At 44.1% G+C, this 11,770-nt stretch overlaps 4 protein-coding genes across 8 annotated transcripts; 2 read left to right on the top strand and 2 right to left on the bottom strand.

Moving 5' to 3' along the window:
- Positions 1-275: 275 nt before the first annotated feature.
- LOC105274539 (MTSS1-like protein) lies at positions 276-7,992 on the bottom strand. Of its 4 annotated transcripts, none has more exons than XM_011330768.3 (13): positions 7,326-7,992; positions 6,588-6,649; positions 6,279-6,352; positions 6,065-6,149; positions 5,856-5,947; positions 5,484-5,767; positions 5,063-5,362; positions 4,711-4,839; positions 4,184-4,253; positions 3,791-4,090; positions 3,555-3,697; positions 3,102-3,463; positions 276-2,853 (listed from the first exon to the last, which is right to left on the bottom strand). In XM_011330768.3, exons 1-13 carry the CDS (start codon positions 7,395-7,397, stop codon positions 2,148-2,150), a joined length of 2,679 nt encoding a protein of 892 aa, XP_011329070.1. In that variant the 5' UTR covers positions 7,398-7,992; the 3' UTR covers positions 276-2,147. The 4 variants fall into 4 exon arrangements, with proteins under 4 accessions (XP_011329070.1, XP_011329069.1, XP_011329072.1 ...); XM_011330767.3 differs by having other exon boundaries at positions 4,184-4,340; XM_011330770.3 differs by lacking the exon at positions 4,711-4,839 and having other exon boundaries at positions 7,326-7,989.
- A 250-nt stretch (positions 7,993-8,242) lies between these two features.
- LOC105274541 (glutamyl-tRNA(Gln) amidotransferase subunit C, mitochondrial) lies at positions 8,243-9,057 on the top strand. Its single transcript, XM_020034519.2, has 2 exons — positions 8,243-8,374; positions 8,464-9,057. The coding sequence occupies exon 2, from the start codon at positions 8,543-8,545 to the stop codon at positions 9,026-9,028; it is 486 nt and encodes a 161-aa protein (XP_019890078.1). The 5' UTR covers positions 8,243-8,374; positions 8,464-8,542; the 3' UTR covers positions 9,029-9,057.
- On the top strand, positions 8,989-10,254 carry LOC105274542 (DNA polymerase subunit gamma-2, mitochondrial). Of its 2 annotated transcripts, XM_011330773.3 has the most exons (3): positions 9,000-9,106; positions 9,200-9,564; positions 9,677-10,254. In XM_011330773.3, exons 1-3 carry the CDS (start codon positions 9,025-9,027, stop codon positions 10,109-10,111), a joined length of 882 nt encoding a protein of 293 aa, XP_011329075.1. In that variant the 5' UTR covers positions 9,000-9,024; the 3' UTR covers positions 10,112-10,254. The 2 variants fall into 2 exon arrangements, with proteins under 2 accessions (XP_011329074.1, XP_011329075.1); XM_011330772.3 differs by having other exon boundaries at positions 8,989-9,564.
- On the bottom strand, positions 10,181-11,752 carry LOC105274543 (ER lumen protein-retaining receptor). Its single transcript, XM_011330775.3, has 3 exons — positions 11,477-11,752; positions 11,135-11,324; positions 10,181-11,032 (listed from the first exon to the last, which is right to left on the bottom strand). Exons 1-3 carry the CDS (start codon positions 11,565-11,567, stop codon positions 10,675-10,677), a joined length of 639 nt encoding a protein of 212 aa, XP_011329077.1. The 5' UTR covers positions 11,568-11,752; the 3' UTR covers positions 10,181-10,674.
- Between the last annotated feature and the right edge of the window lie 18 nt (positions 11,753-11,770).

The raw sequence follows: 11,770 nt of genomic DNA on the forward strand, positions 1-11,770 counted from the left end.
ACATGTATGTACAATAAGTCTCTACACCGTCATAACTCTCTCGGTTACGTCAAGGCGCAAAGTACGCAACGAACGGATCCCACTGTGACAGACTAGTTGCGATCGACTTTGTGCGTTGGCGTAACGCGTCATCAGCAACCGATTAACGGGTTAAATAAATTGTTAACCAAGTGCACCTTAATATATATTGCTTAGAAATCACATCTTGTCATAAAAACAATCGCGTGAATAAGGGAAACTCAAACAAGCGGATAAAATGAGAGCACATCGAGTTACAGACAAATGTATCTTTATTTGTTGTCCACGTTTGATCGCATCGTAATAGTTATTACAAATTAACAATCACTTTAATCGCGCGCATTCTTGCTACATTAAATAGTATTTCATTACAATATATGTACGATTATTTATTTAATGCGCTTTTAACCCGCAATTTTATATTTATATTTATATATATATAGAGTCCATTTGACATTTAACGTTGATAAGATTTTGCAAAGAGATATCGGGATCGAATCTACCTCCTATTCGCATCAACACTCCATCAATTCTCGAAAGACGAATATCATTAAATATCAAATGGATAAGTTCTGTGGAAGTATCTATATTCACGCCTGTATACAATTAAATACTCGAAATAAATAAACGTATATACTATTGCTCACACTATACACTATTCATCGCGCCGGTTCGCTAAAGTACCATTAAAAACTACTTACGCAAAAAATGAAAAAATTACTATAATTGGCAGTAATAATCGATATTCGTCGTATTTTTGCGCTTAGACGACCGACGTATCTCCGACCGCACGTTTGAATAGGAATATTGACGGTGAACATGTGGCACGAACAGCGACAAGTAAAAAAAAATAAAGAATGCGTATCAAGAGATATACATTTATGATGATGTAAATTACTAACGGCGTGTGGCGCGCGTAAAGTTAAATAATTCGTAATTAATAAATAATTAAATAATTCGTTTCGAAACGTTCGCTCGATCCTGAGAGAGATTTTCCCCTTAAAGTCGCGACAATGCGGTAACCGTAGCTTGTAAGCGGCAACGACCGTAAATACGTATGATCTTTGCGAAGGCGCGACACGTATGTTTATCGACAAACACTTATCGACACTGAGAGATGTGTCGTAGTAGTATAACGATTAGTACATGTACCATCGATTCGTAAACGAGAATACTCTCGATGGCGTAGAATAACACTACTTGGAAACACGTGGCCATTTTTCCATGTCATGTCAAACGCGCGGCAATGTGCGAAATTAGATAACGTGGAAACTGGCAAAAAAGGTACTCTCTTATATAAAAATAAAAAAACGCGCCTTACAAGGTAAGATACCTCTGGCGAGTATGCATTTTTACAAATTGTATCTTGAGTGCACAAGCTCGATATTAAATTGCGTATGATTTTGTTTGCCGTGTCGCAGATCCATCATATATATACTTAATCATGGATTACGCGGTGATGATAAATAGAGCACTGAGAGTTTATTCACATTAAGCTGTATCAAGCAGAAAAAATAGAGAACTATAAGACACAAGTTGTACTGGAGTATTGTCGTTGTATCGATATGGATCTTACGAGGCGATTTCCTCGAATCGCGAAATTAGTTTCCTTTATAAATATTCACACATTATTATAAAAATCTCTCTATGTTGGATTTCTTTTAAGTATTACGCTACAATGTAATCGTAATCAATAGTAATTATATATATATGTATATGCATGTATGTATGATACGCGCGCGCGCGCGTGTACGTGTGTGTAACATTGTTACCCTACTCACTCACTTTTACTCAACTGCACGACGTTTCGATACGCTGTATTACAGTAAATCATATGTTGATTTAATATGGAGCCTGCGTTCATCAGGATTATAGCAAACGACAGCGGAAACGAGCGATACGATAAACATAACGGTGATCCTAATTAACGTTTACGCGCACGATTCAAAATGTAACATTGACACGAGGAATCGGAAGATACCGGTTTTCATCCACCTTCGTTCTCGTAGCATCTCGCGCAACAGTCATGATGATTAGAAGAGAAGTAACGTTGCTCAGAGTACTCTTAAAGCAACGTATTACTATAATATTATTATTACGAATTTACGTGAAGATCGATGCTGGAATACTCAGTAGATTTTCGGTGCTGAACGATCGTTGATCGGGCCGCTGGTCTTCTTCAGAGGAGTGCCTCGTCTGATCTGATCCATCAGGGAATCCCTCACTTGCAGAGGGTCTATGATTGGCATACGATTGCCCATTATGCGTCTGATGCTAGCAGATTTACTCGTGCTTCCTGCTTGCTGCAGAGCTTGTTGCTGCTGCGCCAATTTAGCATTCAGTGTTTCGAGAAAGCCAGAAGTCGCTGTCTTCACATTCTTATTCTGTTGTTGTTGCTGCTGCTGCTGCTGCTGTTGCTGTTCCAAGAGTGATTGCTTTCTCAAGGACTTTGGACTGCCGCTTGCATTCGCGCCTGGTACGGCATTACTGCTCATGGTACCGATGAGTTTAGCATTGAGCACCGCCATAAAGCCCTGCCCGACGCCACCCGGCCCCTGTCCTTGGCCACCTTGACTGACTTGGCTGACCGTAAGGCCGGCTGCAGTTGTCTGCGTGCCGGTAGATCCACCACGTTCCTGCGACGACGAACGGACAGCCGAGCAGGAACGGTCCACCGATGAACGAGTTATCTGCAGCATGGCGTTATGCTGGACGATGCTCGACGGATTATTGAGTGCCTGCTGCTGTCCGGTAGTTTTTCGCAAGAGTGACGGACTGGCCGGAGTGTGACGGAGTTCGGTCAGAGTCCTCACAGTTTCGGAAACCGAGATGGATCTGTGAAAAAGAGAAGAGCGTTGAGTACTTGCAAGTGCGGGGTGTATGTTGATGATAAAACTCTCGTTTTGAATAACCCAACTAACAATTTATCGTCTATTGATTCTGGCGGAACGAATTTAATTATTCTCAATATATTGATGATTCTGATCGGAATTTTTATTTAAAGGAATGCAGGAATTTAGGGAATACGATCCTGGCATCTTTCAATTAGAAAATTATTAATGCAAAACGGAGTCGATTTCTACCTCTGAGGCGTAGGACTGGCTGTAGGCGAAGAACCTTCTAGGAGGAACGCGGGCGGTGGCGGAAGATTCTCCGTCTCATCGCAAACGTTTTCCCGATCCTCGTTGACGGACGTTGACGACGTGGGATGTGGGGTGATAATGGTGGACGTACGTCTGGTCGGCGGCGGTGGTCTGGCAGTTTGCTGTATCGATCCTCTGCGCGTCATTAACGTGGCCACGGCACCAGGTACGTTCCACAGGTTCTCGTTTTGATTGTGAAGCGAATGAGAATGCGGTAGAGTATTTTGGCTGCCGTATCCACTACTGGATTCCAAACTCGATTCAGACGTCTGACTGCCAGCATCTTTTTCCAGTACTTCAGTCTACATAAATTTAACAGAGCGTGAGAATAAAAGCATATCTTGAAATAAAGGCACATCGAGCCTTTGGTGCATGTCACTTCAATTAGGATACCTTGTCAGTTCCTGCTGCTGCCGATGATGCGGGGGGAGGAGGAGGAAGCGGAAGCTGCATTTCCTGGGCACGGCTAGCGGCCAGGTTCGCCAACTCGTGCATGTTTACGTACATTGGTTGCTGAAGCTGATGAGTCGCTAATTCTGCATTATATCGTTACGTCATTACTTGGATAGAGATCTTGCGGTTTAATTTCGAGAGTAACATGTACTTATGATATACTATGTTACACAAACCTTTCGCTAAATGAGCCGGCAGAGGTAACTTGGGTTTCCCCCGTGGACTTCCGGGTGGCTCGTTTTTCACCGGAATCGTCGGCCGCTCCAAACTAGAACATCTGTTTGGTATAGGTGGACGACTGCCGCCGTTATTCCTACGGAGTTGTACCCTAGACAGCTGCTGGTTCGTGGAAGAGCACGATGAGGAAGAGGAAACTGGAGAGGCGGGCTGGCTGTGACAGCAACTGTTACCATCGCGATCCGGGGCTTGGAATGTATAAACGCTCAGCGCCGGTCTCTGGTGTCCCTTTTCGTACGCTGGAACAGCGAACAATAAGCACAATCGACATTGTAAATGTGTGCAGCACTTGGATTCGCATGCACGAGTAATGCATAAATGTCATAACTTACCAGAGGAGATGGTGTGGGGCCGCTCGTTCACCGCGCCTGGATTCTGTTGATCATACTGAACGGACGTTTCCTGCAAATCAGGCCAAGTTGAAGTTGTCACGGGTCTTGTTACAGTGCAACCGGTACTTTGATTACTTAGAGAAGACACATTCGATACCTAAAAACAGGAGCCATCCCTTTAGTCGACTACCAACGAGCTAAGCTGGGACGCAAGATGTGTACACATATACAATGTATGAATATACGAATACATTCAACTTGAGTTAAAGAATTTATCTACAACTGGTGTAAGGACATGAAGCGGTCTAGCAACATAATGGTGACTAAGGCAGTGGAAGCTCGTAAAGCCTCATATAGAGGCTGAATTCTAAAACTTAAAGTTTTGAGAAACGCAAAACTATTGCAAAACTAGTGAGGAATCTATTTATTTTGGCCTCGATGTAACATCTGCCCTCGGGACTCGGATTCAGCATGAAATATCATATCACGGATTTCCGCAACTGTTTTAATCATTAAACTGACCTTACCTGATGTTCGGAGATTGGCTGATTATACAACGTGTCCTGAGAGGTAAAGCCAGAGTCGCGAGAACTGCCACTCGTCAAATGGCGCAACGTCACGATGCCGTTGATGCTGGCGGGTCTGACACCGACTGGCTATAACGAGTACAACATCGACTACCACATACAATAAGCTATCGCTCGACGAGCAAATGGAGCGATTCGTGCGATCCGTAAAATCTATATGCAAGGCTACCGGTGCATTGCAGCCGATGCATTAACGGTTCATTATATCATGCAATTTAAAAACACCTAAGGCTCAATCCGTAAAGAAGAGGAAAAGAAAGAAGAGAGAGAGAAAAAATTAACGTGTAATTACCTGAGAGAGGGATCTGTGCCAGGGATGTCCAGATGGACTTGGATGGCTTTTACAAGAGCCACTACTGCTACTGGTTAGAGAACTGATCGAACACATAGAACTCTTCCTCGATCCGAGAGACAGTGACGGACTCGACGGCGGCGTAGCCAACGACCATTGAGTGACGTCGCATCCTTTTATGTCCGTTATTACCTGCTCGGACGCAGGCGGTAAATGATGCGGCGATGCGGCGTGTTTTTGCAATTGATCCGAGACCTCTTGCAGGTGTGTCAATTCCATTAACATTGCTACCTCCTCATCCTAAATTGTTGATTACGCACACATGTAGAGGAACAGAAGATGCATAGATATACATGTATATTGCCATTGTACTTTAATTAACAAATGTGTGTGTGTGTATACTTTGAGAGAGTCTACTAACGAGTACAGGTTTCAAGAATCGGGCAAGTAGGCAAAATCTGCCTCTCTCTTCGAGGAGGGCTGCGCGGACGGCTTTTCGTTCCGTTTCCTCTAAACTCAGTCTTTTCTCCTGGACGACAGCCGCTGACGACTCCAACATTCGATTGAGTTCCACGTCGCTTAGGCATGCTCCGTGACTTTGAGCTTGAATATGTAAGTGTACTTGACCCTTTCGTGCTTTCTTCTTTTGCAGACGTAAAGTATCGGTGGAGCGTTTTTTTAGCTCCGCCCTCGCCTTTTTGAACTCTGGCGAAAGTAAAAGATTCTTCTGTAGAACGGGGATTTTTCCTCAAAATTTAATTACTTATCAGAATACTCGGTAACAATCACTAACCTTTGGCATGTTCTTTGTCTAAATTGATCAAAGACTTCTTCCAATCTTCCAATTTCTCTTGTAAAGGCAGCACCAAGCAGTCCATAATAGCACTTAAGAGAAGCAATGCGTATGAATACAAAGACAATGTTAACAAGTGTAAAAATACATCTGTAGCCACAGTAATTTTATATCGTTTTATATCGCGTGAAGGATATTTTTCAACGTACCTAGTAAACGATTTCATGCGAGTTTCTACCGCTTTATGTCTCAGACATATTCGTGTCAGTGCTGTTCCAATTTCCTTGGTCGCACCTTAAGTAAAAGTAGTACCGTTTGAATTTGTTCGCTCAAGCACATTTCAGAGAAAAAAGAAAAGAAACAGTCGGTAGTTTGAGGAAAGTAAACAAGTGAGTCTTTTCATGAACCCATCGCGAAATTTACCTCTGGCGTTAGTCGCAGCATCTGCTATTTTCTGAAAAGCCTCGAGATATGCGGAGATAGCTAAGATAGCGGCTCTGTAATAACATGTGTATTGCATGTGTTAAGATTAGTATCTAAAAGCATGATGCATCAGATAATTTCAACATGGTATTTTATCACATATATCATCACGTTATATCACAATTAGTCAAATCTTTCCATGATGTTGATGAAACCTGATATATTCTATGTAAAAAAATCATCACTAAAAGATCATCAGCGAGCAGAAAAATTATTTGCACATTTGAAATTATATGTAAATCTCTTCACCTCAAACTTGCGTGTAACTTTGTAGCTTTTGAAATCAAATCTTCCCAAAGTGGTGCTCCGTTCTAAAAAGAGAAAAGTAAAACCAAATTTTATAGTGTATCCTAAACCTGAGATTTCATTAATAATATTGACACAGCGTTAATACTGCACTGTTTAGATTGGTCAAACGGGAATCTAGAACGACATACTAGAATGCTGGATAACATAATCATACACACGCCCACGTATTCTGTTTGATCAGATATATAATAGTACTAATTAACACTGTTCCTTGATATCCCACTGTGAAATGTAATTCACATAAATAAAATCAAGTTTCCTTTTCTGGCCAAAAGACACAAATGATACTTTATATTGTTTCAATATAGTAACATATATATATTTCTTTTCTGTTAATTATTTTTGCTGGTATTAGATACGATTGACGTAAATTAGTGATAAAGAAAAGTGTGTGCTCACATAGAAAATCTTTCGCCTTAGAGTACAAACAAAAACATTCGCGAGGAAATCAACAAGCTCACTGTATTGAGAATTCAATTTAAAAAAATATATATATATATTCGGAATTTGTAGGAAAATAAGAACAAAATGTAAAAATCACAATGTAAAACACGGAAAACTAAAAGAGGAAACGAAGCGGCTTGACGAAGCATTGGCGGCAATGTGAAACGTAGAAAACACGAAATGTCGAGGAGAGCGAGCGAGATCGGTCGGGCATAACGAGCAAACGTTTCCTACCTTCATGTCAGTGACGATCTGTTGAAACAAACCGCCCAACGCGCTGCACTCTCTCTCAATTGTTGCATCCATCTTTTTGTTTTTAGACTGGCCTAAAATCCGGGATTAGCGGACATCCAGACTTGTTCGCAGCAAACGCGGCAAGACTCACTTTGCGTCATTGACGCGAATGTTTGCAGAAACGATGCACCATCGCCAGCGAGGATGAACGGCGTGGCTCGTCATTGTCGATTGTGCGAGAATGAAAGAGAGGGAAAAAGAGAGGGGAAAGAGAACGAGCGAGCGAGAAAGAAAGGGTGTACGAGGGGAAAATGCGAGGGCAGCAAGGATGCTGACGACGAAACGACGAGGACCCGTGGACGCGTCCACGCGAAGCGATGCGACTCGTTTGCACGTCCGAAAGATAGACTCTACCGAGTCGATACCACATAAATTTTCACACACTGCACTCTCTCACGACACCGTAAACGCACGTAAAGCGCAACACTCGTCGCGCTCAAACGGGTACGTTTGTAGGTAAACACAACGTGATACGCGACGCGATCATCGCCATTCGACTCGCTCGCTTCGAATGCACGAGTCTGTTTTCCTCCGTACGGATGTTGCAGGATCGTTGCCCCCTACGTGATGACCCCGTTCTAGAAATCGAGATCGATGTTATTCAGTATGCACCTAATCGTTATCCCAAAGGGAAAGGTAAGAGCGAGAAGGCGAATGACAAAGAAAGGAAGAAAGGGAGAGAGAGAGATAAACATCTTCCAACTGCATGAATCGTATGCGTCTGTGGTTGGTTCCGGCTGTGGCTCACTGTCGCACGAAAAAGCTTTGATTGGCGCACAATGGCATAGACAACGCGCCAAATAATATGGCGTTTATTTTTGGGACTATAATAGAGAATTACGTCCCCACTGGTTTCCCCTAGAAAGTGAGGTGCCAGTAGTATGACTCAAGGGCAAGCTGAACACGTTCTCTTTTCAAATACGAAGGACTGATCAACGTGTGATTAAAAACCGTTTGAGCGATCTTTTGAGCAAAGCTGCGAAAGAAAGGCGAGTTCAGATTACGATATTGCGTGAGCAGTCTCCTGATTTCGAATTCATTGCACAGATTTCCGATTTATTATATTTCCCGTTCATAGGTGAGATCGCTGCTCTATTCTTCCTAGAGACAGCGGTTTGCAATTCTTATCCGATCGCGTGATCGTCAAGCATGGACCAATGACCATGGCAACGATGGATGCATTCCGGCGAATTCAACGGGCGTACGGATTCTCCAGGAAAAGTGTGTTTATCTTTACACATGGTCGTAGCGCGGTTCCCGCTTTCAAAACGTTCTGCTCGTCGACGGTGCAAGCGGAACGCCAAGCGGCAATCGACAGCAAGGACGATCCGGGAAAACGATTGGCGATCGACGAAGGCACGATCAGGAGGATCGAGAGGCTGGCGCTGGTCGGTTTCGAGTACGAGCAGAGCAAACGTGTGCTCGAAGAGGCGGTAGCGTTTGCCGAGCGCCTACGGACGGCACGCGTCGACGAGACGGCGCGTCCGATGCACAGCACTCTGGAAAACGAGCACATCTGTTTGCGGGAGGACGTGCCGCGAGCCATCGATCGGCACGACGTACTGAGGAACGCCGCAGTGCTGGAGGCCGAGTACCTCGTAGCGCCCTTGGTGACGAGTAAGAATTCAAATCCCGAACGATGAATCTCGAAGCTATACTGAGGATCGCGAGTCCGCACTTTCTCAATCTGTGTGAACGGATTTTCACGTACGGGCCTCAGGGTAAGCTGTTGCTGAGGAATCTGGAGGAACATTGGTACACGCATTGCGTCACGATGCCACGTTACAATGTCTTCCCCTGCGACACGATTGCAGACACGCTACAGCTGTTGCGGAGCAGTTCAATGGACAGTGCGCCATTCGCGCTCGCCGTGATCGCGACGTCGAGAAGCGCATGGAACGAGCCGCTATTGCCGGCTGGTAGAGTATCCTCTCATAAAATCGCCAAGGTCAACGTGATCGTCGACGCGTCGGAATCGAAGAGTCTGCTGCAGAGGAAACAGAGGGAACGCAAGGTATGGTGGCGTAAACTCGTGCAGAGTCCCTCAAGATTTGTGCTCGCCGAGGCAAAGAAGGCGAAAGGTTTCGACGTGACGGAGATAGAGGCGCAGTTTCCCTTTGGAAATATCACTGTTGAGACTATCACTCATTATCCTGGCATGCGCAAATTGTTTCCTCAGGTATGACAATATTTTCTTAATCAGTGTGGTATCAGTAATGCTATTAAAAAAGTGAGAAAGAGAGAGAGAGACTAGAAAAAGACAATTATTTAAATGGCTTATTTATTTACAGACTGAAAATAGTAAAGATAATGTCGCAGATGTGCATATAGTTGAACATGTCACTTCCTTGGATTGGGGCTGCCTGGCATTACTCTGCGACAGTTACATGTCAAATAAATCAACTAGAGCGTACATTCATCCCAAGTTATCTCCATACAAAACCGTGTTTCGTATAGTGAAACGGGAGGATGACGCCGACGCGGATGCAGAAGACTTGAATCGGTTTGTGCTTTATCTAAACAATATGCTTAGGACAAGGGGAATTTCTACTGTATTGACAGACGTGGAAGAAATTGTGGAAATGTGCCTGATACCATTCATCGTGTCAGTAGATGGGACTAGTCTCAAAAATGGCATTGTACACGTAAAAAATCGCTCGACGACCCTCGAAGAGGCGGTTCATGTTACCGATTTGGTACAGTATATTACTCTGCGTACTTGTTGACAATGGCACCGTTCACACGCTTGTGGATCTCTTGATGAATGTTTACACAAGATATTGTTACCACTATTACGTTTAATTATAGCTACATTTATTAGTGAAAATTACAACGACATAGACTGTAAATATAAATGAAAGTCTTCTAATTTTTTGTAATTTTCTTCTCTTTCTTTTATTCCCGATTATTATCCTAGAATTTTCGAATCTACAAGATAGACAGTTATCTTGATCTTGATTTTGTCTTGTAGCAACGTACACATCTCTTGAAATAAAACATGAGAAAAAAGAAAAAAATGTTACAAAGAACGCAACACGGCTGATCCTGGGAAGGAAACGCGGCATCGTACGTGGGATGATACATGAGAGAAGGAAGGAAGTAATTGAAAGGACACAGGCGCTGCGAAGTATCCCGTATTTAGCAGAAACGTACACTTATACACGCGCACGCGTACGCGTTTCTCGTGCCTCCGAAATCCCCCGAATTGATCTCGCGTCGGCGATGCCGAATGCAGGCAGTCAAATGTTTTCTTCCGATGTAAAGATGACGATGATACTCCGCACCGAAGCTAAGCAGGTAACTGTAGCTTCTTGCCTTTGAGTACTTTGGTGATATAGAGGTAGAAAAAGTCACAATAGAGAACCGTTTGCACCAATCCAGCGACTATAGCAATCAAGTCGTAATGATCCTCGGCGTAGTAGCGGTACACCCAGTTGAACAGATACAGGCCTCTGTAAGATCCCAATGCGAACAGATAGTGGCTGGTGATGCTCTCCGCCTCGCCCGTTTTCGATACCAGAAACAGTTGTGGTAGTATCGCCACCGATTCCAAGTAAATGCTAAACGTCCACAAGACTTCCACGACAGACAGCTCGTGATTGATCAACAATGCCAGCACGAATGCGGGTAAAACCAGGAATTCAATCCTGCAACGTAAAGTCCATCCACGTGTGATTACTGTGGCGCGATTCGCTCAAATGGAAGAACAGTGTTGTTGCACAGCGGCAGTTTCAGCAGTGTTACCTTACCTGAACGTATCGTGATTATGGTCGTACGTGGCTTTAAACTTGACGTACATCAAAAAGACCGTGGCGAGAGACGTGGCGATAAAAACGATCTTCATGAATGTGTTGTACGCTGAGATGAACGTGGTGAATAGGTCTAGATAACGACTGGTGTAAACAATCGCAAAGAGGATCTGCGATTTGCCGCTGATACCTGCGAACAGTTCGCGTGTCGGCGATTATTATCCGGCAAACGGGATGCCGCGCAAGGCTGCACAATTACAACGCGTCTATCGGCGTAATCGCGCTCGGACGATAAAGCGCCCCGTAAATAGTGCACGAGAAACGATAAGCGGCACAACTCACCGGCGCAACTCCGCGTTTTCCATATCTTGAGGAGAAGTACAATAATGGCTAGGAGATGCGACAGGTCACCCAGCAGTCGAAATATATTCATGTCTGTGGCTGCGAGAACGTAATTTTATGTAAAAACGCGGAAGCCAGCTCGGACAGCTCGCTCCACAGCGGCACTCAAATATGACGTGGCTCTGGCTGCGGCTAAAGCAGATGGCCGATCCACCGATTCCCCGACCATTCGCACTCTATACTCGACTCCGAAACGCGTAGCGTACAATTCACTATCCTGGAGCGGGGAGTAAA

Source organism: Ooceraea biroi, chromosome 11 (assembly GCF_003672135.1).
Source record: "Ooceraea biroi isolate clonal line C1 chromosome 11, Obir_v5.4, whole genome shotgun sequence".
Classification (NCBI taxonomy): domain Eukaryota; kingdom Metazoa; phylum Arthropoda; class Insecta; order Hymenoptera; family Formicidae; genus Ooceraea; species Ooceraea biroi.